Source organism: Anopheles stephensi, chromosome 2 (assembly GCF_013141755.1).
Source record: "Anopheles stephensi strain Indian chromosome 2, UCI_ANSTEP_V1.0, whole genome shotgun sequence".
NCBI lineage: Eukaryota > Metazoa > Arthropoda > Insecta > Diptera > Culicidae > Anopheles > Anopheles stephensi.
In genome coordinates, this window is record NC_050202.1 from 80,983,231 (window position 1) to 81,010,119 (window position 26,889).

Genomic DNA, 26,889 nt, shown 5'->3' on the forward strand with positions numbered 1-26,889 from the left:
GATCGACGGGAATGGTGGACTCCGAGGCACTGGCAGGGGAGTTCGAAAAGATGAATCATGGCCGCTCCACCCGCGGGTCAACAGCGGCCCAATGCCGCTTTTCATCTAATGATTCGTGTCTAATGTGATCGTTTAGAATGCTCCCTCTCTCTCTCTACGATCACTATGCTCTCGAATGTCCGACCATTTAACGCCCCGAGTACAATTGTCGCAATGGTGCGTGCTATGGTGAAGAGTACTTCCAGAACGCTTCGGCGTAAATAAGGGCAACTTAACGTGTGTGCGCCCACTGACATACCGAGAGATGAGGCAAGAGCACTGGATGATAAATTTGAAGAAGGTTAAAATGTGCAGTAATTAAACTTTCGATACGATGGGGTTTGCTCTCCACACGCCACGTCCACCCCCCGGGACACATCATTAAGATTGATTAAACAACCCCGAACGGCTGGTCAAGATCGTGGTGATCAATTTTATGGATGTGCTTTTTTAGGACATTGGCAATCGTTCATCGATCGTCGGTGGAACGGTACGAGCTGAGTGGGTTCCATTTTCGAGTTTGCGTCGAGAGCCGATGGGAAGAAACGGTTTTGGTTGATTGATACTCGAACCATTATCTTTAGCACCGTATTAACCCCCTTTTGGCCTGGAATGTGTAGGTCGGCGTGAAGGGCATAGGAGCTTAGCATAAATCGATCATCTAGGATGTGGAAACTCTGCGATCGGAAGGGCTGACTGTAACGTGATGAACTGTTTGGGGCAGGATGGATTGGATGTTACGAAACGAGTACGATGGAAGCACCTGCTAACGACTAATCAAACTCGTTAAATTCAATCCCGGAGCGTAATTTATGCCACGATCGGAGCATTTCGTTGTGCAGCTGTGCTTGCTAATATTATACTGGGTTTGTGGTCCACATTTGAATGTAGGTCCATTACTGTATTATGCATAAAGTTAAGCAAAAATTAATTCACTTTCCATCCAACCCATTTTCCCTTATCAATGCAACGCGTGTCAACGATAGCCCTAAACACCCTTTCCACACTCAAACCGTAATCTAGCGTGGACAGAGTACATTCGCTTCCATCTGAAAGCGGGATCATCAGCGGTCGTTAATCTAAAATTAAAATAATTTGAAACCCATTTCACATGCTGTTGCAGCTGTGGCAGCAGACAGCCCTAAACCTGACTGTTGGGTTTGTTGGTTGAATCGGGACACAACCAGAAAGAGAAAGAGATAGAGAGAGAGAGAAAGATTGCATTAAGAAACGGAGACACATATCACCACGAGAAGGAAACCCCGGCAACACATCCGCCTCCCATTGACGAGATTGTGGTTTATGGGTTTCAAAACATTGTCGTAAAAATTATGTTTCTTTCGAATTTTGCCGCTCCGGGGTGAGGGTTTTTTTTCTCTTTAGGTTCGGGTGTCGGAAAGAGAAGTAAAACAATTTTCACTCAACAACCAAGAACTGTGCTGCTTGGTTGTTTTGATCGATTTGTAATCTATGTTACGGTCACGTTGACGAAATAAACGATGAAAACAGGGAAACCAAATTATGGCTTCGCAGGGAATAATAAATGTTCTTCCATAAATTTTACAACCAGTCGGTTCATAAACGCACTTTCAAAGGGGCGAGGTAAGGCTTCTTCGTCGAAGCGGTTGGATGATATAATCACATTTTTAATTACAAATTACCCTACGGTGGGTAATAGAATTCCCGGCATGATTGATGGACTGAGCTGGCTTATCAGTCTCTATCAGTGACCAACGGTTCTAGTTCTATTTTTGTAACGAACTATTCATTCTTGATAGTGTCTTTCCCCTAGTTTAGTAAGCGTTTCACCCCCTTTTTTCATCAAGTATAGATACACCTGTTTGCAGTGCCCGTTTTTTTTCTCCAAATCAAAACTCCTCCAGCTGTCCAATCCACCAATCTACCCGGCGGGTAAAACGATTAAGTCATCCAATCAATCAAACACCAATCATTCACGGGATCGTCATTGAATCCGAGATTGCGGAGCGCGTAATTATCATTGCTTATTTGATTGTAAGCACCATTCAAACTACCAAACCCAACGCGAAACCTGGCTCGCGCTAGCATTGCCCGAAAATCATTCATCGATCACAGTCAATTAAATGGTACGCGTGATGGTGCGCTACGGTACCGTACGATACGGGGGGGGGTTTCTTTTTTGTAATCAAACCATATTTCCTGCCGCGAGAACGGGGCGTGCGCGCGAACGATAAACATACGTGGGGTGTTTGTTTATTTTGGGGCAGTGCGGCGAACGGTTTAAATATTGAGATCAAATAAACGTACTCCTGGCCTGGTGTGCTTACTTTCTCACGCTTAGAGCACAGTTCGAATCTAGCAGCCGAGCTGCGTTGGGTGCTGCTCAAGAACCGGAAGGAAGAACCTGATCTAGCGCTTAATTTACGACGATCGACAGCGAGGATTCTAGGGAGAATGGGGTTGAGCCGTGTTTTCTTAGAGATAAATTATCTACCATTAAACAAACGTCGAGGATCACGGGGCGAGTGATCCGGAGGAGATTCGGAGATAGGGATCGTGAATGATCGTACATCGTTGAACAAATATATGACATGCGTCAACAGTTCAACTTCTTGCATTCGGGCATTTCCAAGAACTTATGGGTTGAGGTCTTCGAAAGGCTGGTCGAGTAATAAACGATCAAACGCTGCATGAGGTTGGCTGGAATTTGTGAGTACATGATAACAGAAACGGCTAGCCTCAAAATTCCAAGATCTCGTGGCGATCGCCATCAGGACCCTGGAGGCGATTAAACACTCAATCAAGTGAGCAATCGTTCTCCAGTGTAAATGTCGATCGAAAACAAATAAAAAAGTGTTCAAATCGGAGCACAGTCCCGGGATGGCCAGGCAAAAGATTAATTGCCTCCTTTTCCTAATCAAGACCGTCTCGAAGCGCCTAGACACATGTCAGAGACATTGGTTTTTGGACAGTGGCGGTGTAGGTTTGTTTTCCCTTCCTCGTTCCATCTGTTTTTCAGCACCACCCCGTAAAGGGTCGCTCGCGGTAATACAGCTTCGAAATCTAACAGCTCATCAACAGCTTGCCACTGACAGGCGTAGGGCTGCTACGAGGAATACGGGGCGTCCCTGGGACAACGTCCCGTCCGAGGCAACCCGTGACGATGTGATTAATCTATCATCAATCACGTTCTGATTTGATAGATGGAATCCATCCGTCCAGATTTCGATCCATTTCCCGTCCCGTCGTCCGAGTGGCTCATCTGTGAAGTTTGTAAACTGCAGCGTAATGGTTGTACATTCCGCACGGGGAAAGTGAAGATCTGGTTCAGAAAACAAATTCATTCTACAAATTCAAGTTGATTAAAGATCTCGAGAGTGATTCGATTTGAACGTTTGATATTGAATAGCAGAATTCAAAATGAAGTAATTACTTCCTTTGATGTGCGAGTAGGAATCCTTACCAAGTCCCCGGCTGCTACATATAATCCATATCACGAAGGTAAAGTTTTCTGTCAGTTTGAGGTTATCTTACAGACCACAGCGTACGTCCCAGCACTCAAATTGTTATTCGATCCCTGGCTAGCGGAACTTCAATATATCACTACCCATAACTATCCACAACCTCGCTATTGGAGACAGTTTGAGGTTATGCACGGGAAGGGTTATCACAGGATATAATGGTTAATTGAACCATACCCTCTCTAATGAAGCCTTGCATCTGTTTTTCTTCCCTGTTTTCCAGTGGATATGCTGTAAAGACGTTAAACACGAATAAACAGACAAACGATGTGTTCCACCAACGATCGACTTAGCGAGGCTACCCAACAACCATCGGCCATCATGGCAGCGGAAGAGAGTAAACGTCACCTAATACACCGACATCCCGGGAGCAATCGGAGATCCTGCAGTACACAGCCACACCTGCCAGTCCCCTGTCGGTACAGTTGTGCAGCCCGGCGGATATCGTACGGTGTGTTAGTGCTGTGTCTTGCACTGACCATTTGCTACCTTCCCACGGTGTCCAGTTCACCACAGTCCTCTTACTCGCATCATTCACATCACCCGCACGGACATCATCATCAGGCGGCGGCATCGTCTCATGGCAATACGCATCACTCTGGCAGTGGGTCGTCATCATCGTCTCATCAGTATGGAAGCTCCTCGGGACGATCCAGCGGAGGGAACTCGGGTGCTAGTGGTCTCGGTGTGTACATCATACGCGCCCCAGAATCGACGATCGCTCCGGCCGACGATGAGGTACTGTTCGAGTGTGAGCTAAACTTGCTTCCGGAACAACTGGACTGGCGGTTTCGGGCACAAGGAACTGCTGGACTGCGGAAAGATTACGTCATAATCCAGAACAATGTAAGTGTCAGGTCCAGAAGGGGATGCGAACCTGGCCCAGAGACATGTTGAAGTTGAAGACTGAATTGTATTTTACATATTTTAGCATCACGGGTACAACGCAAGCATCGTGGACGGCCGGTATAAGCTGCGTGTTTCCGTGAGCGAATCGACGATAGGCGAGTACCAGTGTGTGGCATGGTTTGGAGCGTCCGCCATTGCATCGATACCGGCCCGCTTGACGCTGGCAACGATCGGGCTGGAAGCGGAAGGTGTTCCCGGGCGGCATGATCGCGTGCCAACGACGATGCGCCGCATACAGCCTCAGCAGCATTTCAAGGTGTATCCCGGCAACAGTATTATCATCGATTGTGGTGAAATTGTCTCAAACCCTCCGCCAATCTGGAGCTACTACAAGTAAGTGTGGGGCCACTGAACGTTTTTCTGGATGGTTGGAGTCTAATGAGCGTTTTATCTTCGTTCTTGCAGGGATGGCATGACGATCTATCCGAATGTGACGCAGCTCCAAACAGGCCGACGACTCATACTGCCTTCGTTAGCGCAGCACGACACCGGCACGTACTGGTGCTCGGCCGTTAACTCCATCACTGGCAGTGAGGTCATACTTCCGCAACGAACCACCGTGACTGTGGTTGACTACGTACCTCGTTCGGCACCGCGTGCCTTCACACAGCCACAGAACGTGTCAGTACTGCCGGGCGAAACGGTACTGCTTGAGTGTCCTGGCGTTGGCAATCCCGTGCCCGTACCGGCGTGGACGAGAGCGAACGGTAGCTCGTTGAATGGACGTGCCCGCATCCTGGACTACGGCCTACAGCTCTCCAACGTGGAACGCAGCGACAAAGGCCAATACCTGTGCCGGCTGCAGAACGGTATCGATCCTCCGCTAATACACTCGGTGTGGTTAACCGTACTAGAACCACCACGAATCGTCATCCCACCTCGATCAACGCTCACCAACGAGAGTGACAGTTTGGAGCTCGAGTGCATTGCACAAGGATCACCGCATCCCGACATCTACTGGATGATAAACGGTGACTACTCCACGTGGGATAGCGTTATCCGGACGAACGGAACACGGCTGATCATTCCGTCGGTCGAGAAACGGCACGCCGGTATCGTGCAGTGCTTTGCCCGCAATTCTGTCGGTGAGGCAAGCGAAGGCAACCTGCTCCAGGTCATCCCGAAACAGATACCGGGAGGTGTCGGTACCACGCCGCTCGGGTCCGTCCCGTCCAGCCCGAAGGCGGGCGGAGACCATTCGACCAAGCGTAAAGGTGGCAAGAAGCACAAAAACCGTAAGTATGGCAAACGCACACCAAAGAGTCCTTTGGTCTTGGCTTGGGGAGGATTTATTAGCGCATCAATCTGTTCGATCATTGCCTGCAAGAGCGGATGTTCTGGGTCGAGTGGAGGAAACTTTTCACGGCGTGGTGGTCCTCGGTGGAGGCCGCTCCAGAGTGATTGGATGGGCAGCCGACAGTTGCGAGCGACCGATATCTCGAAGCTACCTTCGGGTGGATCCAGCCGGTCGAACTCGTTGAGTATAAGCTTGAAGCGTGTGTCCGGCAGGGTGCGAGTGATCTGGTCGAATATCTGTTCGGCCATTTTGCGGTAGATGGGACACTTGAGACAGTGGTCGATACGGACGATGGCGAGGGCTTCGTCGAAGTGTTTATCATCGCAGTAGACGAGGTTCGGATCGGTCGCTTTCTTTTTCGATTTAGCTCCTTTGCCCTTCGATTTGGACATTGCTTACAATGGGGGGGATGAAAAGCGTTTTTCCAAAATAGTTACTCTTTAAAAAAAATATTTTTGTGAATTTTTGACGTCTGTCAATGCTGCCTGTGGTTGCTTCGATCAGAAATAATGGTTACTATGGTTTGTTGAAAAGCTGGCTAATTCTTTCCCTTTTCGCTTGATTCGTTTTCCAGTGGTAATGATTCCACCGTCACGCCCAAACATCACCCGGTTGACGGACGAATCGGTAATGGTACGCTGGTCCGTACCATCCAGCGATGGGTTGCCGATTCAGTTCCTCAAGGTGCAGTACCGTATGCTGGGCGATCCCGCCAAAAACATTGCCCGCACCCAGTGGATGACGGAAAACGAAGACATCCCACCGTACACACGGTCGTACGAAGTGAACAATCTCAAGGCGGACCATCTGTACCGGTTCCGTATCGTCGCAGTATACTCGAACAACGACAACAAGGAGGGTGCAGCATCCGGCAAATTCCATCTGCAGCGTGGCTCTCAGCTTGGTCTCACCAAGAACCACCTGCTTGCTCCAACGCTCACACGGATCGAGCCCGTCTCGCAACACGCGGTTGTGCTTCACTGGCAATTCCCTCAACATCTCCCTCATCCGATCGATGGATTCTACGCGTACTATCGGCCCGCCACGACAGCCGGCGAATATTCGAAGGCCACGGTAGATGGAAGCACGGCGCGCCATTTCAAGATCGACCACCTGGAACCGGGAACGGCGTACGAGTTTAAGCTGCAATCGTTTACGGCTTCGGCTGCGTCAGACTTTAGTGCGATTCTGACCGGCAGGACGTTGAAACCGCCCACTCCACCACCAACAGTTCCGACGGTGATCGCGGCAGCGGAAGGACCCGACGGCAGCCAAGTCGTACCGGTCAACTATCTGCTCGTGATCGGTTGTGTGCTGATCGTAAGCGTGCTGATCGTGCTATTTCTTTGCTGCTGCTTTAGTCGCCGCAAGAAGCGAGGCCATGGTGCAGGTAAGGCGTTACGCCTAGCGTTACGCGAGAATCGCGTTAGCTAATGTGGAATCTTCTTTTTAGATGAAACAGATGCCAAGGTACACATACCGGTCGACCAGAATGGGTTCGCGGGTGCCGTCAGCAATGGTGGACCCCGGGTGCCGCATCACAAGACGCGAACGAATGGCATGAACGGACGGATGAACATCACGCCCAACCCGTTGGCACAGGACGGCGACAAGGTAACGGCGAGCTTTTAATGCTTCGTACCGCTAGTGTTATGCGTTCGGTTGACACATCCCTCCTTCCTTTCATTCCCATGTTGCACGTTTGCCTGGTGGTAGCTTGTAGTGTTCCCCGGTAGAGTTCTTAACTCGGTTTGACGAAGGTTTTTCCAACAAGGTGAAACAAATGCGCCCAAAAGTATGCAATTCGACACCAATCCTTGTTGTATGATTTTCTGCAACCGAGAAAAAGGCTTTATTCTTCCAATGGCTAACTCCTCTCACTACTAAGTAATTAGCGATACGTTGCATGCGCGATTGCTTTATCCTGCCCATTACCATCACTTCCATCCCGAATACAACAAAAAAAAAAAAACGACAACTCCTCCCGCACGGCTAAGCGATCGTTTGTTATCAGCTGCGATGAATGTTTTGCGTTTTTGTTATCTCTTTTGCTTTACTTGATTTGTGTTTGTTTGATGAATTTGTCTTACTTTGTTGAATTCTTTTACAACTCATTTGAATTGTTTGTTGAATGTTTTAGATGCGATTGAAAAAAAAAAAATTAGACATGGTTTAGCTTTGTTTGCTAATTTCCCATTTGATTTATCGTTTTTTGTTGCCGTTTCATGTAGTGGTACGATATTGAACCGATATCGTGATCCTTTTTGTCCCGTTTGTAGTACAAGTGCATGCCAATTTCAATCAACCGATTGCTAGTGTACAAAGTAGTAGATGATTCTAATGTGTAGTTTTGGTGCAAATGAAATTCAATCTCAAATCCACCCGACTCAATCCACTCAAATCGGACAGAACCGAACATTTCAGCCGTAAAGCAAAGTCGTTCGTCGCTCGGATATCGCCTACCATCGCCTACCGTTCGCCGTGGTGAAGGAGAGCCTGCCTCAGTAGATGGGGTCCTTCCTTACTTCCTTACCTCGCGTTTTCCTCGCTCCTTTCTTCACATCTATTTTCTCTCTCTATCTCTCTCTCCTTCTCGGTTACGGATCTCTTAATCTCCCAGTGGTCAAGGTTTAACAATCATTCTCTGTCTAACACATGCACACTCCACACCTCCACGTCTAAGTTGATCCGCAACGATCATGTACAAAACTATGTTTTCTCTTTCTTCTCTTTTCTATTTGTCTTCTTCGTTTTCTTTTCCCTTCCACTTGTTTTTCTCTCTGTTACACTATCGCTCTTTCGGAATTGTGTTGGCTGTGTACTGCTCCCCCATTCCAGCACTATCGCCGGAACTGAGTTTCATGCGAGCTTTCTTCGGGTTTCCGCCTAAATGTAGGCAATACGCTCGATCGTGCGAGTGATTCAGCTCTCCTCTTTTGAATCTTTTCGGGTATTTTCTTCCTGTTTTTTTTTTTTGCTGTGGGAAAACTGTCTCTGTCGTCCACAAACACTCCCATTTCCCCATATCTTGCCCTTCCTTGCCCCGTCCCCGTACTTTCATCTGTCCCCAGTAGCCGTTTGCTGTGTAGATCGATTTGCGAAGACGCGTTTTATTCTAGCTCAGAAATCAGCGTGACTGTTCTAGAATCGCACCGTGATGGAGCTGCGCTTCCTGCCCAACACGCTGGTCGAGGGTGACCAGCAGCAGCCACCGGCTCAGCAGCAGCAGCAACCGATCGAGGGTGGATGGAGGCGCAAGAAGCGAAACGCGACGGTGGACGTGCCGAAGAACGTCGAAGCGAACGAAGGCGATGGTAGCGATGAAGGCGACGATACGAACCCGACCCCGACGACGCTGTCCCGCGAACCGGCCACTAATAACAATCATCAATCGATTCCCAACCAACAGCAGCAGCACCATCTCCAGCAGCAGCAACACATCGGTGCGGCACTGCCGCCATTGCATCACCCGAGTGCCGCAACGGTGGCAATGAACAGCTGTGGCATTCCTCAGCAGCAGCAGCAGCAGCAGGAGCAGATGATGCTTGCCTCCATGCCCCATCGCCGGACGCTGGAACGGACCGCCGTGAGACCGATTCCGAACGGTGCCACCATTGCGTACGGTATCGATCCGAAGCTAATGCTCGACGGACAGGCGGCCCCGGACTGTAGACAGTCGTCCATTCGGCGTACGCGTCGTGGCTCGGGGTCCGTGCCCGGAAGTCCGCGGATAGGTCGTGGCCCCAGCAGTGAGTTCCTTCAGCAGCAGCAGCAGCAGCAGTCCGGTGTAACGGTAGCCCGCTCACCGATGCCGATGCGGGCGGCTGGCATGAAACGGTCGGCAGCAGCCGCCACACGACTCGGCCGGGCCGAGAACATGTCGTCGGGCAGTTTGAACAGTATTGAGGTATGAGAATGACCGTACGGCGCCGCATCGGACGGCGCTACCCTGCTTACCCGCACCGCGTCCCGGAAGCGTCGAAGGCGCGCATTTAAGCTGATGTACCTGGTCCGTCGCCAACGGAAGCGAGCCGGGCTCGGCCAGGACGGACGCAGCACCGTGCCCCGGCAGGACAGTGAGCACCACTGTCACAAGCAGGCGTTCTACGAGCGGGCAAACGGGTATCGCTTAATATCCTGAGTGTCACCGTTCGAGCTGCTGCTCTCCGTACTGCACGATCTGGTGGTAAGCGTTTAGGTTTAGCTTCTGCGGGGTAATGCGGGGTTTGCCGTTTCCGTCAGTTCGCCTTTCGCCACTTTATCCGTCCATTTGGTTTGCTGTTAGTGAGCGCAGGATCGAGGGAGACATTATTTGGTCCGTACACAAACCGACACCACCACAGTCCTGTACACTAATAGTTAGGTTTTACTGTCGGTTTAGTAGGATTTTATTTTAATTGAAAGCTAGTTTACTAGGTTGTATTATGATTTCGCCTCCCCCGGACAAGAATGGGCGAAAAAGACAGAAGCCGCGCTACAAGGGAGAGAAGAAATCTTGCTGTACTTAATCTCTACTTCCGTTAAGGATGTGTTAGTTCGAATGTACCTTTTTTTTTGCCCGTTAATACCCGAACCGCCGAGGTCGCGTTAAATGTAAATAGAGATAGAGAGCGAAGAGCGAGTGCAACAAAAGACACAACGCCGGGCGAACCGGGAGTGAATGTGAATGCTACTTAACCATTTACTTAACAAATACGTGCGTACGACACGATCACACAACGGCACAATCGCAACAAATAGAGAATCAGACGGGCAGCTCGAAGCAAAAGCATTTCCCGAAGCTTGAAGTCTGTTCCCGGGTTGTAGCTCTGTTTCAAAGAGCTTTTCTTGGATCGATCTGCCAGCGAGGGAAGCTCGGATACGGTTCGATGTTCGTGCTACGCTTGCTAGTAGAAATAACACAATGCAACTATTTAAATGTAACACACTGAATTTACATAGCAAACCGAATCGAATAACTCGACTAGATAGAATGAGTATGAGAGAGAGAGAGAGAGAGAGGGAGAGATAGGGAAACGGATGTTTACTGAGCTTTTACTGACTGATGGGCACTGATTAATTATTAGCTAACTAGGTATAGTAGAAGATTAAGATGGGAACGATCGTCTAGGATTAGGATTGCTCTCGCACTACCACACACGAGCCGAGGAAAAGCAAGAGAAAAAAGGGAAGCAGCCCTTATAATACAATGTGTAAATTATTTATTTAACGCTAAATCAGCAGCAGCAGCAGCAGAGCAACAGGCGATAGTATTTTGTGTTTTAGTGCGTCGTGTGCCACTATATTCCAGACGGGTTTTGGGGGGCGGGTTTTTGCTAAGCTCGAATACGCACACGTTCGTTTGGCTATTCGTCGTGTAATTGTTGTGTACTTGTATGTGTGTGCGTTGTAGAAGAGGAAGGGCCAAAAAGGAAGCTTTGGTGCCATCCGGTGGGCCAACTAGCTGTGTTGTTGTTGTTTGTTGTAAGATTGTTTCAATCATGAAATGTGTATAACTCCCCGTATCTGTATTTGTACATAGAAGCAAATAGCCGAGAGTGAACGAGAGAGAGAGAGAATAAGGATCGGATAATCACGGGAACTAAAACAAGGGCCGTCTACTTATAGTGTAATCCCGACACCTAGCAAAACAAATACGAACGTGCATGTGTGTAAGTTTCTGCATAACAAAGCGTAATTCCAGCCTGTCGTTTTGTTTTAAATGCTGTCGCAACAGTTAACCCCGCACCACGATCAGTTGTCAATTGGTTGGCGGCGGGAGTACATTCTTAGAAAAAAATCGAATGCTTGTTTCTTTAGCAAATGTAACGTCACTATTGGAACAAACACTACCACGGAAGAGGAACTTGTAAGCAGGTCACACTTTCTTTCCATTAAACAGAACGAACAGAGAAAGTTGAAACTGAAAGAGTTGTTAATTTTTTTTAACAAATCCGAAAGTAATTCGATTACCTTAATTTGAATGAAAGGTACAGCCCCTTACACGGCCAGCCAGCTACCGTAAAGGAGCCTGAATATTTTCACCTGAATTCCACAAAATTTTTATAAAACAAAATAAAATTGGCTACGCGTTATTGATACATCCATACATTAGTTTGATTTTATAACGAACCGTTGTTATGCACAAAATGTTAGACTTTTTCGAGAAATGAGAGAGAATTGAGTGAAAACTGAGAGAGAAATGATAGAAAATCAAGCGAAAAATGAAAGAGAATTGAGAGAGAATTAATAACGAAATGAGAGAGAATCGAGTGAGAAATGAGAGAAAATCGAGAGGGAAATGAGAGAAAATCGAGAGAAAAAAGAGAAAGAATCGAGAGAATAATGATATAAAAATGAGAGAGAAATTGGGAGAGAAACAATATAAAATCGAGAAAGAAATGGGAGCGAATCGAGACAGCAAAGAGAAAGAAATGAGAAAGACTCTAGATAGAAATGAGCAAGAAACGAGAGAGAATCGACCGAGAAATGAGAGAGAATTAAGAAAAAAATGAGAGACTCGAGATAGAAATGAGCAAGGAACGAGAGAGATAATTGAGAGAGAAATAAGAGAGAACCGAAAGAGAAACGAAAAAGAAATGAGGAGTGCTAGAAAGAGAGAGAATCGAGCGCGAATTGAGAGCGAATTTCACTCACAATTCTCTCTCATTTCACTCTTGATTCTCTCTAGTTTCCGTCTCATTTCACTCGTGAATATCTCTCATTTCTCTCTCGATTTTCTTTCGATTCTCTCTATTCTCTCTTATTTCTCTCTCGATTTTCTTTATCATTTTTTATTTCGCTCTCATTTATCTCTCGACTCTCTTTCATTTCGCTCTCGATTCTCTCTTATTTCTCTTTCATTTCTTTCTCATTTCTCCCTCATTTATCTCGCATTTCTTTCTCATTTCTGGCCCAAATTTCTCTCATTTCACCCTCGATTCTCCCTCGTTGTTCTCTAAATTCTTTCTTGATTTTCTCTCGTTTCTTTCTCATTTATCTCTATATGTTGTCTTGATTTTCTCTCTTTTCTCTTGCGATTCTCTTTTTAATTTTTCTCTCGATTCTCTCTCATTTCCCTCTTATTTCACTCTTGATTATTTCTCATTTTTATCTGATTTCTTTCTTATTTCTGTCTTGTGTATCGATCGATTCCTGTTCATTTTTTTCGTTTCGGTCTCGTTTCTATCTCGATTTCTCCCTCAATCTGTTCTAATTTCTCTCTCAGCATTCTCTCTATTCTCTTTCATTTTTTTCTACTGCTTCTCGACTCTCTCTAATTTTTATCTCGTAAACCAACAGCATGGTGCCGGAATTTGACGGTCGAAAATCAAAGCAAAGCGAGTTTGACCAATATAATCTTCGTTATACGATTTTAAGATTCAGTATGCTTCAATTAAAGGTTTACGGTGGCAATGTGAAATTTAGTGAAAACATTCAGACACTTTACGACGACTGATTGCACGTGAATTGCCTATCTGCAATTCATATGTGCATGTGTGAAATTATGACCGGCAGCTGTGGTTTTTTTCACCACTGTTTTGGAAGTGAAAAACTCACCACGAGTGGTGAATAAGTTTTAAAAAGCTTCCCCTCAAGGTGTTTGTCTGTGCTAAGTACATCTCGAAGCTGCTTTGCTGATATTTTAAGGGCTTGGAAGAAAAAAAAAGTTTTGTCATAAAATAATGAGTAAATGTGTAAACTGAAGGAAAATATCAAATGTGATAATCACTGGGTAGCTCAATAAATAATCATTTCTTTTAAATAGAATTTACATTACATATATTTCTTTTCTTTTTTCTGGCATTTCCACAGTATGGTTTTTTTTGTTTGCTGTTTGTTTTCTTTTTTGTTTTTTGGTTTGCTGTTGCTGGTTTTATACACACATTTAGTTTAAAATATACATCGTTTCTCAGCCTATCTCATACCGGTTTTTTTTTCTTCAATGCGCTCCACTGCTCTACTACACACTCAATCCAATGGGTTTTGTTTGTTTGTTTTGTTTGTTTCGTATGTATGTATGCAAGTGTGTACGTGTTGTATGGTTGTTGGTTTCAATCACTCTTTTCCTGGGTCATGTCGGTTCATACTAATTGCCCCAGCAAACAATCGCCTGTTTCCGTATTTTTTGTTGTAATTTTTGTGTTTAATGCTACTCTTTCAACAAGTTTTAAAGAGTTTTCCTCTAACTCTCACATCCATTTACTATCGGTAACTTTCACTGAACGGCAATTCGGTTCGGTTTTGTGTTTGCGTTATCTTCTTGTTCTCATGTTTTGTTCTGCTGATGTTCCTCCCTTTCCATATCGTGGTAGCTTTAGGTGTGCTGTTTCCTTTTTTTATACTTCTTGTATTTTCCTCTCTGTCTTTAAAAATAGCACTGGCACTGGAATATTACACTGTTACTTGTTTGTCGCTGTCTACTAAACTGGATTTTCTTTACCATCCTTTCCACCTTGTATTCTGAATGTTCTTTTTTGTTTAGCATATCTTTGTGCTAAGCGGCTCTCAGTGTGTTGCTTCTATTTGGGGTTTAATTTTAAAACACAACATTTATGATAAATGGACATTTTGAGTTTGTGAAAGCAAGAAAATTTAGAAAATAGAGAAGACTAAATTCAGGTTTGCTAATTAGTTCATTTGTTATTAAAAAAAAGTTCTTCAACCAAGAAACATTCTCTCTTTCTGGTTTCGGTTCATCTTAAAAGAGATAAAAGACTGTGTTAAGAAATGAAGGCTAAATTTGCTTGCTTCGATCAATCCAACACATTGCCACACATTCGAGGAGAGCTGTGTGCCCATGAGAAGGATAGTAGGGTGCATTTAATTACAACTCGGAAATCACAGAATTTTGCTTTTGTTTTACTTCCATTCTTGCTGCTACGTTTTTTTCTGTCTGTTATTCTTGGCCACAGTGCGTTTTTTTAACTGTTCTGTATGCAACGGGCAGCAAATTAAAACACATTGAACAAAAAAACACATTACATGCATGCTGTATTGTTTCAATTAAGTACGACCATCATTTCTCTTCAGCCGCGCGTGCTAAACGTATTAAGTAGGCCCACAGCGTAACGCTACGTAACGCTACGTAACGCTGCGTCTATACTCGATGCTGTCAAATTCAAAATAGATCGTTGCGCTGTAATTCGTACGATGGCGTACAACAGCGATAGGGTATCGCTTTGCTACGGGAACTGCATAAAAAGCTTCGTTTCGTTGTTTTGCTGATGAAAAGTTGCCTGTATGTTTTTTTGTTAATGGCCGCTAAGTGTCCGATTAAAACCGTTCCCTTCGATAAAACTCTGTTGCGTTGATCGATGTTTTAAAAAAGCTTCGATGTGTGATGTGCGTGTGCTGTCTGTTTTGATTAGGGGATTTTGTCTGCAGACTCTGACCGTTTGACCTTTTGCTCACCGAATTGACACATTGATTTGTTTTTATAGTTTCTCCCGCTTTGTTCACAAAAACCCGGCCGGCTTCACTAACCAGTGAGTGAGAGATTGCATGAGCAAACAGGTATTTGTCTTTTGTTTCAGTACAGTTAACAACCATAATAGTATGAGCAAGTATGGGGAGAAAAATATTAAACCAAACAGAAAAGTTCAACAAAGCGAAATTTTAGAGCACATTTGCAAACTGGGGGTTTGAATCGTTACAGTAAAACTGTAAGTTGTATGTGGCTTTCTTTTTGTTGCTTTTGCTCATTCTGTCACCTTCTTTTCTCACACCTTTACTTACTAATCGACTGCGGGTTTTCCGTTCTGTAACAGTTCCCTCATCCACCACCATCATTGTGTCTAGTAATGTCTTTCGTGCTTCTCTCCGTTGGCGTGTATTGTTTTTCTTTTTACCAGAACAATTCCCTTTCTTCATCTTATCGATATAATCACATTAAAAACTAACAGTGAAAAACATTTATATTCTTTGTGGAGCTGGCTGGCAGAACGTTGCGCTTTTGTTTGTATATATGTGTGCGTTATGTGTGTGTGTGGGTTTGTGTATCTGTCGTGTAACCTGTTTAATATTACATTGTTTCTCTGTACAAGTAGTAATGTTGCCGTTTGGGTTAAAAGAAATCTTCTTTACTTCCTTCATCCTTTTCCCTTCTCTCTTGTGCTTGTTGTATTATTGTTTTTGCTTCTTCGGTTTTTCTTTCTCCTCCCGTCTTTAAAACTTGTGCACTTTTCTTGTTTCGCTTCTTTCTCCCTTCGGGTTTCTTCACACTTTCACAAATTAGTTTGCGTGTTTGATGCGCTTCGTGCCGTTAAACTTATTGTTTCCCCTTTTTTTTACGCGTTCCCGCACAGACAATATAACGATTACTTAATTTTGCATAATAATGATAATGATGTATAATATATACTTTCGATAATTCCATTTATAAATATATTCATACTATCGCAATACGAGATGCACACACACACACTCACACTCATCACCGAAAATCACACAATAACACAATGCAGCAAAGGTGAGGAAGCTTCCAAGGGGTTGATCCTGGTGTGTTTAAGTGTTTGTGTAAGTGTGTGTGAAAAAAAGCAAAAATGTTTCACTTACAGTAGAGGACACAAAAATTCACCAAACTACAAATAGCACTAACCACTTAAGTAATAACACTCTGAACGTTCAACGTAATTGGACGAGTAATTGGACAAACAACCGAAACAAAAAGAAAAAACCAACAACCAAACACAAGCATCAGTGTGCGTTTGAAAACCAGTTTCAAAGCATTGACTTAAACGCTCCTTAAACAATTGTCTAATTAGCCTACCAAATTCGATGGGTTACTTATGCCGTTAAGACTTAAATTACTAAACGAAACTTATCGTTGAACCGTCTCAAACGTCAACGTAAAGGAAAGGTGTGTGTCTGTGTGTTTATTAACTAACGTGAGAAAGAGACAAACTTAGGCGGGAAAGCATTCGCTTGTTTTGCGCTCCGTAGTAGACCATGTCAGTACAGTGACGCACAAAAAAGTCGCAGTTTAAAACAACACACTCCTCACATATTTATACGTTAGGTGGAGGAATTATTCCATGGATGGCATTCGAGAAGGGTTAAAGCGTTAAAAAAGAAAGCGTTTCCAGTTTTTTGAACTAATCTTTTTAAATTAAATATTATTAAATATGTGTGTGCGTGTATGTGCGCGCGCGTGTATGTGTGTGCTCAAAAGAGTAAAATGCATCTGCATCGATACGCGTAACTTACACACTACTAATTGTGTTTTGCACATGAAAACAAGGACCTTCACTATGTACAAACAAGCAGGCGACGCTGAGAGCGACAGAGAGAGAGAGAGAGCGAGCGAGAGAGCCAGATATTTGCCTTTTCACGTTTGCACGTTTTTCTCCCTTATTTTTGCTGTGTAGTGTTTGCTTTTCCTTTGGATTGTCATTGAGTATTACTTTTAAATATTTTACGTCTTCTTATCGGTTCCGTCTTGTTACCTGCATTCTTGTTGCTTGTTACTCTCGTTCTGTCTCTCACCCGTTCAAACTCTTGCTGTTTTGTATTACAATTTCTCTCGATTTGGCTGTTTGGTTGTGGTGATTAAAATAATTACGAAGACTTCTTAGTGACAGAAAGGGAAGTTGCCGATCCTCACAGATCCGCATTCGATTCCGCGCTGGACAGTTCAGCCCAGTCTCCAGCAATCCAGCAATAGAAACTAATTTGGCATCATTGTTTTCCCCCTCCCCACTCCCCGTTTTCTCTCTTTCTTCATCCGCAAGCCCCACAATAATGGAAACGTAACCTCTAAACGTTTTCTGGCGTTTTTGTTTTCCTTCTTCCGTTTTCGAAACAGGCGACAGATTTTCAACGTTTTCATAGTATTTTTAAAGATACAAGGTACACAACACGTTTCGTAAAGGTTGAATTTTTTTTTGTGGTTGCAAATGTTCGTCTGTGCTTGGCTGTTTGATTTGTTTTCGACGTTAGGTTTAAAAGTGTTTCGCTTCTTTTTTTTTTTGTTCTATTCGGTGCGCGAGCAGAAGAGGCTCGCTTTACCTGTCTTTGCTCTTCCACTTCAAGAGCCGTTTCGCTGCCCTTAAATACACTTGCACAGTTTAGAGTTTTTTGTTTCTTTTTATCATAAATTTCTTCTAGAAAACTGATATGTATTAACTTCTATTATCTCAATTTCGTTCCATTTCGTGCAGTTTAGGGGTTTGTTTTTTGTTTGTTTCGTTTTTCTGGGGCGGGTTTCCTTTTCGGTTCTGAGACCGCACCCCCCTCGCTTGTCTTATAGTTTCACCAACTTTATTCCTTTTTTACACATCGTGCATCTAGCTCAGCATCTTTGCCTTACTCAGGGTCAGGGTTTGAAAACAGAGCAGCAGTTGTAGTAGTAGTTGTAGTAGTAGCAGTAGTCTAGGCGTATAACATCACACACGGATGTTTGTACGCAATCGCAATGCTTACAGAAAACAACGAAACAACACAAAGCTTTCCTTTCAGGAGGTAACTGTTGCATGCCGCACCCAAAACTGAGAAAGAATTTTCCGTACGTACAAATTTCCGTTTTAAACGATCGCACCACGTTTGCTTAACACACATACACAGACACTCCGCCCTAGACAGAGAAAAAGTTATAGCCCTTAAATTGTCCTACGAACCATACGAAACAGCAAAAAACGAACGATCAGTATGCAGCGATAAGACTAGTGTACGTTTGAGTGTTTCTGCGTCCTCGTTCCGTGGTTTCGTTTGCCTTTTTGTTTGTTTGTTTGTTTGTTTGTTTGTTTTAATTCGTTAAAAATCACAACGCGGAGTATTTGATTTTGCCATTTGTTTGCTGTACACGTTCACCGTTCCTCGTGCACCATTTCCGTGCAGAGGGCATCCTTGCACAACGCGGTTTGTTGTTTTGTTTTTGTATTTGATTTTTTGTGTGTTTCTATTCGTGCTTCTCCATAAAAGTAATCACCACCACCTTGGAGCATATTGAGCAAGAAAACAATAGACCGATACATTCTGTTTCGGAGAAAACAACAACCAAAAGATCTGAGCACCAGTACAGATAGTAGTGCTGGCAGGACTGATTGTCACTTAAAGTGAAAATTAATATCAAAATCGTTTGTTGTTGTGCTAAATAATTTCCAGCTATTTGAGCAATTTTGAGCTACACTCGCAATGGGCGATTTTCAAACAGATATTAAATATCACATTTCACAAGAGATTGGATGAAAAACAACAACTGTTGTGTGAGACACTGTAAAATTGCTGCTAAAGAATCTCCCACCAGTTGCAGCGCGGAACTGAACACGATAAGAACAAAGCTTCTAGTTACAGTAATATCGGTTTGAGCAGCACGATAAATCGATTCCAAATGTTTGGAGCTAGCGCTCACAGTGTTTCACCTAGTTATCGCACTTGCGTCGCATTCCGTAAAGTCCATCATCATTGCTGCAACGGTGAGCTTTTTTCCTGTTTCTTTGCTGCCATTTCAGTTGTTCGAAGTATTCGAATAGTTGTCAATTATCAAAGTGGATCGGAAGTAGAAAAATAAATTCATATACTACTACAAAAAACACTGATATATCTCGATCGCTCGTTCCGTGTCGTACGTGACAAAGGAGAGACATTAGAAAGAGAGAGAGAGATTGGTTTCCTTTTTAGTTTCCGAGAGTGTTTGTGTTTGAAGTTTGAAAATTGTTTTAGACAACCCTGTTCTCGATGCTGCATCCACGCTGAATTCACGAACCACCCCTTGTTTCAGGTTATGCCTGAAATAATGATCGGTGCACTTAGCTTTGTTTCCGTTTCGCCATCTGCCATTAAGCACTTCCCTTCTTTGCTTTCTCTCTTTCTCTCTAGGCTAGCTTGCGTGTTTCGTACAGCAGCTGTACGTTTACCACACCATTAGCATCCATTTACTTACAATTCAATCAGTTATAGAATTAAGAACATTGATCAACACTTAAGTTCTAGATACAACCATGTTTCAAGTTTACGGTTTGTTTTTCTTCTTCTTCTGGTTTCACTGCGCTTGCTGCTACCTTTCATACACCTCTCTTTGTTTTTTTTTGTTAGGTAAAACTTAGTAATTTCTTTTAGGAAATAGATGTATCGCACTGCTGCACACTACTTTGTATTTTCTTATCTTATTTCTTTTCCACCTCCTCCCTTCCATTTTGTTTTTTCTACATGTCAAATTATGTCTTTTTGTTAAATCGGTTTGTTTTAAAACAAACTGCCAAGCTTTCACAATTATTTCACCCACCTGCTGCCAGTCACTGCTAGCAGCTGTTGCCTCGCGACACACTGTTCGGCATCACTCAAAGGGACTGCGCGCAACAAATGCATTGGCAACGATTGCTTCCTGTTGATTGTGTGTGTGTGTGTGTGTGTGTGTGTTTGGTTTGTGTTCGTGGGAAGGAACGAAAGAGTTTTCCGTTTGGTTGATAATACTGGAAAAGGACCCTTTTACCCGGGTGGGAAATGTGCGAAAAGTGCGGCGAACAGGGTTGGGTTAAGGTTGCAGTTTCGTGGTGCGTTACGGTACTACACCTTCGTTTATAGTACACGATCGAATGCATTGTCGTGCGTCGCTGTGATGTCTTTTCCTATATACGCTTGCTGGTGATGCAAATGGCAACGTAGCTCACTTAAGCCTAGCGCAAAACCGCTGTCAGTGGGGTAACAATTTCTGTGTGTGTGTGTGTGTTTAGACCATAAAAACACAAAGTCTCTATATACAATCCTGCGCGCGTTAGTGCGTGTGAATTCTACATAAACATCGATTGGCCAAAGCTTTACCCTCCTTTAGCGACAACCTTAAGTGTTTACATTTACTAATATACACCACCACTTGTGTGTGTGTGTGTTGAGCAGTAGTTTCCGAAACGTTACGACTAGAGTAGAAAGATTCAACAACGAAAAAACTCACCTTTACGTGTACAAAAAACACCCATACACTCGCACACACCACACCACTACTCTCTTACACTACTCCTCCCGCTTCGCTTAGTATCGAGCATTAGCTAGTTAGGTGTGAATCAAGTGGCCACCATCGGGCTTTCCTTTCTCGCGGTGTAAGAGATTTTAAAGTTCCTCACTTTTTGACTGACTCCCGCCGCGATCCTTAAAGGGTAGGTAAGTGTTGTTCTCGCACAGGGCAGGAGGACAGGGTTTGCTTGGAAGTAGTGGAGATAATTTGACCTGGTATTTTCACAGTACTTACAACAAACTACAAACGGGTTTTAGGCATCATGGGGGAGGGGGGGCAGACAGCCCGACTGTCCGACTGTCCGGAAATGGGTTTGTGTGTTCCTCCTTAATTCAAATGTACAAACTTCTGCTCCTTTCTGTGTTTCTGTGGGGCTAGTTTTATCTGCTTCGGTAATTTGTAGCAGCTCTGCTTCGGTAATTTGTAGCTTTAACAACCTTTCGTTAGCTCAGTGTAAAGTTTTGTCACTCTTGTCGCATTTTTTTGCTGGCTTCACTTGTCAACGGGTGGTGAAAACGGTGAGTTGTGTTATTTGTTTTTTTCGGGTTTTTTGTAGCCGTTTCATTTAAGGGTTTTTGTTGTTGCTGTTGTTGTATTATTTTGGCAAAAAGATTGTCTAGATGCGTGTTCCGTACTCGTTAGCTCCATCTGCTTGCTTGCTTAGGCTCACTTCGTCACTGTTAGCTGCAGTTGCGTGCCTTCCTCGTGTGCTTCTTGCTTCTCATTGTCTTGCTGACGTTGCAGTTGCTGTTGCTGCTGCTGCTGCTGTTGCAACTGTTGCTGGTGAAGCTGTAGTTGGTGCTGCAGCTGATCGCTTGCATCCTGCGGCCGGTGTGACTTCATGTGAGCGCTTCGGCTTTTTACCTTATTGAATACCCTTCAGAAATGGCGGCCGGTTGCGTGAAAAGAAAAATTGGAAGATAGAAATAGCAATTAATCGACGCTTGGTGAAGTGGGGCCGTGCGGTTGGATAGGTTTCTTTTTGAGAGTTCGTTGTTTCTGCTGTTAGTTGAGTGAAGTCGTTTGAGTTGTTTCACTACGCTATAGAAGCACAGACTGTGGGGGACGCAAGACACACACACACACATTGACGTAAGAAGCGGTCTAGCTGCACGCTGGGCAGCCAGCACAACACATCGGAACTAGTGTTAGCAGTAGTGAGGTTAGCAGCGGTAGTAGATGAGCGATAGTGAGAGAGAGAGTGATAGGCGGTAGTAGTAGCGTTAGTAGTAGCGTAACAGTTAGTGTAGGAGCAGTACAGTATAGTTGGTTGGCTGAAGATTTGTTTGAAGCCGTCCTCATTCCTTCTATTGGCGCACAGGTGAACAGCAAGCAGTTCGAAAGGAGGTGGGAAGAGACAGATGCAGACAGGACAGGAGGCCTCGGAAGCGGGCCCAGCTAGGGAAGTGGCTAAAAGCACTCAGGTGTTACCCAGAATGCTCGTTTTAAAGCACAGTACGATTTACTCGAGAACACAACAGAGTAAATCACATAAGTAAATCACAGCACATAAACACACACACACACACACACATACTCTTTCACACACGCATACATGTACGCATTAGTTTGAGGTAGAGACGAAGGAGCAAGATCTTCGGTAGGAACCGCTCAAGATGGCTTCCAGTATTAGTAGCACAAGATGAGAGTCAGAGAGAACACTCATAGAAAGCGAGAAAGAGCGAGAGATGCTGTACATTGATAGTGAACCGGAGATAGTTTTGTGAAGAGTTAGGTTTTTTTACATTTTTGTCTATTAAATCAAGTAAGAGAATAGTGATAGAAAGATAGTACGATAAGCTAGGATGCGACACGCATACAGTCATGCGATCACACACACTCTCTCCTAAAGAGAGATGCTTTCTGCTGTTGTCTGTGTGTACTATTGTTGTGTGGTTGTGTGTGTGAGTGAGGTTGAGTGGTGTGTGGTTTTGTTTCTTATCCTATAGAACGTACTAAGACGCACACATACATACGAGCGCTCGCATTCCTCACACATACTAGTTGAAAACAGAAGTATCTGATGCAACTGATAAGAGATGGCGCACTCTGCGCCGAGAAACTTTTGCTCCCCGGTGCTCGGACCGGAGGTTGGCGAAGGCAGAAGCAGTGTCGACCGAATCCATTACTCCCAAACACGCTGCCAGACTGGAACAGTGAAACTCGGCAGCCAAAGTCTAGTAATTAGTCCGCCGTATCGTAAAAACGGTGTCGAGAAAGCAGTAAAAGCGGACCAATAAAAATGGCGTCGGTGAGGGGGATTCGGCCGGAACCCTTTCGCTTTGCCTTCTCCACCTCTAGCCGGATGGCGCACCGGGAGGGACCGGTTTGCTCGTGCGGAGTGTAGGGCGCCCTTGCCACAACCTAAGATTGCCACAGCCAAACGCCAACACTGTTTGTTCTGTTCTGTTCTTGTTCTGTGCTGTTTTGAATATATATATATATTTTTTATCTATCTTGTTGAGTTGAGTGAAGTTGTTGTTTTCGGTTGTATTCGTAAAACGAGCATTTATGGGGTGATCTTACTTGCCGCACACCTTGCAGGGATAGTCATCCTTTGTCGGTATGTGGTTAGGGTTAATGGGGTTACCGGCGGCACTCAAGAAATTACCATTTTGAACTGTGCTGTGGTTACGCCCGATGCAGTGTATGCGGATGTGACCGTGGAGGGCCGCTTTGGACGAGAAGCTCTGCGGAGAGAAAGAGAGAGAGAGAAAGAGATGGTGGAGACAGATAGAAAAGGACAGAGAGAGAGAGAGAGATCGAGAGGGAGATTGAAGTAAGGGTGGATAAAAAACGGGGAGCCTTGTTAGTAGTTAGTTGATTTCGAGGGGCTTGTAGCGTTACTTGGAATACCCAAAAGATCTAGCCAATTGATTAGTTGATGGTTAGTTGTGTACCCGAGCAGATGAGATGAATGTTTTAAATGTTATAGGACTCAGGGCCCGAGATGAACAAACCCCAAGCAAAAGTGTCAGTAAGAGAGATTCACCTACCGCTGAACAGTCAGGAACCTCGCAAACATGCGGTCGGACATCGCTTGGCGTACTGACGGTGTGGCCATTTTGCTGCAGGTTTCCAACGTTCTGGGTGGACTGTTGCGATCGGGCATGGGTCGTCCCCGTGCTAGCATTGGCCGTATAGTCCAGATGGTCCAGCAGAAGATCTTCTACCGGTGGTGGTGGTGGTAGTGGTGCCGGTGGTGCCGGTGGCGATGGTGTTGGCGACGGCGATCCGTGCAAACCGGCGTACTTCGATCCCACCAGCGTCGTCGTGCTTTTGTAGTCGATTCCGAGCTTTTTCCAGAAGTAGTACATCTGCACACAGTCCGCAGTCGATTTGCCGGGAAGCAAATCGCGAGCGATTCGGTGGAAGTCTTTGCCGTACTCCTCGAGACCCTGGATAAGCTGCTCGATCTCGTCCGCCGTCCAGCGGCGATGGATGGTGGCGGGTGGACCTTGTAGCATTCCCAGGATGGCCTGGTGAATCTCACCGTTCGCCTCCAGCAGAGCACGCAGCGCATTCTCCTCCGTGTGGCATCCGAGCGGAGCGGCAGACGATCGGGCGAGCTCGATGAAACGTTGCACTTGCCGCTCGTTCGGAGCTAACGCCGGATCCCAGAGCCGTTGCGCCTGTTGGGCGGCGTGGAACTGCTGAAGTCCACCGTAGACGGGTCGCGTACATTCGGGCAGCGTTGCCTGATAGTCGGGGCCCAGGTTGATGCGGGGACGTATCGGTAGCGGAGGCTCGGAGAAGATATCGCTCGTGCTGTCCATCGTGGAGTCGAGATCCACATCGGCGGCACCAGTCGATCGTGCACGGTTGACGTTCGTGTACAGCCCGGTCGTTCCGGCACGTTCGGGGTTCAGCATCGGCGAAGGGGTGTAGTGCAGAGCCGGCAGAAGCGACGTCGTGGATCGTCGCAGCTTCGACAGATAGATTGTGGGCTTTCGTTGGCCTACGGGAAGGCCGGACACGTTGGCCGCACCGGTGGATGAAGTTGTTTGGGAACGTTTGCGGGGCCACACGGGTCCGCCAGAGTTGGCACTGCCTAGGAGAGCGTGCTGCAGCCGGGGTGAAGCTATCGACGATAGCGACAGTGAGGAAGAGGACGACGACGAGGAGCAGCTGTGCGAGGAGAGACTACTCGGGCTGAGGAACACACTGTCCGCGTCCTTTGGCATGGGATCGGTTTGCACCGTGAGGGGCGTACTCGATGACTCAACATCGGAGGGTTTCGATTTTTTGGCACTGGGAGGCATGCATTGGTTGAGCGCGCTAACGCCCGTCTGCTGCTGTTGCTGCTGTTGCTGTTGAAGCAACTGTTGCTGCTGTTGTTGCTGCTGTTGCTGATGTTGCTGCTGTTGTTGCAGTTGTTGCTGTTGCTGATGAAGCTGTTGCTGGTGCTGCTGCAGCTGCTGCTGCTGGGCGGCTTGACTCTGCTCGAAGAGAAACTTCTGATGCTGCCGGTGGGCAAAGTCTTTCGGTGAGGAGGACAGCAACGGATCGTCCGAATTGGGCATCATTTGCGACTGCAGCGAGGAAAGGCCATTTAGGTAGTACAAATCGATGTCCCCCTCCGGCACACCGATGTCATCGTCATCATCGTTCGGTAGGACCTCATCGAGCGCTTCCTTAACTTCGGCCGCCGACGACATGGTGGCGGAGAAGAAAGCATTCGACAGGGGAGAGGACGCGTTCCGTGTCTCCTCGATGAACATGTGCGTATCGTCCAGGAAGTCCAGATTCATCTTGGACGTTCCGTCCACGGAGGTGGGCTTGGACTCGGCGAAAAAGCTGTCCTCCGTCTTGAACAGCTCCGAACAGTGCTCGTCCAGCAGGTGTTTGTTCGCCCGGAACAGGTCGTGGTTTTCGTCGAGCAGCTCGTGCTTGAGGGCGAGTATCTTCTCGCTGTCGGACAGCTTCGCATCCTCGTCCTTCGGTTCGGTCTTGAAGAAGCCATCGTCGAGGAAGCTCTGCGCTCCGCGCTTGTCATCGAAGAAGGACCCGGCGTCGGTGAAGTGACGCGAGTCGTCCAGGAAAGGCGATGCCTGGGCCACCGCCTCGTGCGAGGCCGGAGGCGTTGGATAGGCCAGTGGTGAGGGAAGCGGCGAAAGATGAGGTCCAGATGGGGATGATTGTAGCAGGTTGGTGGTGGAGGACGCTGGTCCTCCGTTCGCCTCGCCGGCTGCTGCTGTGCTGCCACCGTACAGGACATTAAAGTCTTTGGCGTGCAGTGCTCCAAACTCGGCGAGTCCTTCGGGTAGGGGAGAGTCCAGCACGGCTTGAATTTGACGCGAAGGCGTAAACCCTTGATCGCTGATGGAGCCGTAGTCCGAGAGAGCGATCTCGTCGAGCGGTTCGGTTGAGTTTGAATCCTGCAGCAGCTGGATCGGGTCGACGGCTTGCAGGAGCATGGCCGTATCGCTCACACTGTACACATCCCCGTCGCCAAAGTCGGACGCGTAGGCCAGCGTGAACACGTCGCCGGGCGTTGAAGTTGGCGTTTGCGATATGGTAAGCGACAGTGGACTGGCGTCGTTGGTGGGATTCGCCATCAGACTCGTGCCGGTGACCGTGGGCGTCATCTTGGGCGTTGTGGAGAGTGTCGCAGCGGGCAGAACGGTCACGGTACGGCTGTTGGTCGATGTGATCAGCTGAGCCGTAGCGTGGTTGGTGATGGGCGTGGAAGAGATCGTGGGATTGCTCGTCGATTGCTGAAGCGATAGAATGGTGGAGGTATCGCCGGTAGAGGCCGCTCGTTTCACCGCTACCTTAGTGCCGCGCTTTAGCAGCTCGATCAAGGTGGCATCTTTCAGCTCAGTGCCGTTGACGGTGGTGGTGGTGGTGGTGTTGGTCGCACCCGTTGCTAAGCCATTGATCGTTATCGACGGTGCCGACGAGGTGCTGATGGACTGGGGCGCACTGGTGACATTGATGAGGGTGGCCTTGGAGTGCAGGGTGGCGGTGTTGATGATCTGGGCGGTACCGTTGGACGTGGAGACGATCGCGACCGTTGCGCTCGGTTTCGGTGAGAGGAATGCTTCGTTGGCGTCGATCAGCCGACGGGCGGTTAGCGGTGGTGCCGGCACGACGAATGAACCCTTCAATAAGAGATTCTATCATTACCAAAACGCGCGGTGGCACGAAACGGTACACCAAAGAAAGATACGACACATTAGGGAAACGGAACGGAAGAGCTACGAAACCATAAG

The 26,889-nt window shown here is 46.3% G+C and overlaps 2 protein-coding genes across 14 annotated transcripts in view; one reads left to right on the top strand and one right to left on the bottom strand.

The window, feature by feature from the left end:
• The window catches only part of LOC118505540 (interference hedgehog-like), a 76,409-nt gene extending 64,762 nt beyond the window's left edge, over positions 1-11,647 (top strand). For 7 of the 8 annotated variants that reach the window (XM_036041464.1, XM_036041463.1, XM_036041466.1 and 4 more), the window contains 6 exons: positions 3,763-4,385; positions 4,471-4,781; positions 4,854-5,683; positions 6,320-7,135; positions 7,199-7,359; positions 8,891-11,647. In XM_036041464.1, the coding sequence (XP_035897357.1) occupies positions 3,807-4,385; positions 4,471-4,781; positions 4,854-5,683; positions 6,320-7,135; positions 7,199-7,359; positions 8,891-9,658 (3,465 nt within the window). In that variant the 5' untranslated portion in view covers positions 3,763-3,806 and the 3' untranslated portion in view covers positions 9,659-11,647. The remainder of the gene's footprint in view (positions 1-3,762; positions 4,386-4,470; positions 4,782-4,853; positions 5,684-6,319; positions 7,136-7,198; positions 7,360-8,890) is intronic. The other variant, XM_036041470.1, reaches the window with a different exon arrangement.
• Positions 11,648-13,852: 2,205 nt separating this feature from the next.
• The window catches only part of LOC118505542 (mucin-5AC), a 149,483-nt gene continuing 136,446 nt past the window's right edge, over positions 13,853-26,889 (bottom strand). For 3 of the 6 annotated variants that reach the window (XM_036041472.1, XM_036041473.1, XM_036041471.1), the window contains exons 10-12: positions 23,671-26,793; positions 23,201-23,364; positions 13,853-21,551 (exon numbers count right to left, since the gene is read on the bottom strand). In XM_036041472.1, the coding sequence (XP_035897365.1) occupies positions 21,341-21,551; positions 23,201-23,364; positions 23,671-26,793 (3,498 nt within the window). In that variant the 3' untranslated portion in view covers positions 13,853-21,340. The remainder of the gene's footprint in view (positions 21,552-23,200; positions 23,365-23,670; positions 26,794-26,889) is intronic. The other 3 variants (XM_036041474.1, XM_036041475.1, XM_036041477.1) reach the window with 3 other exon arrangements.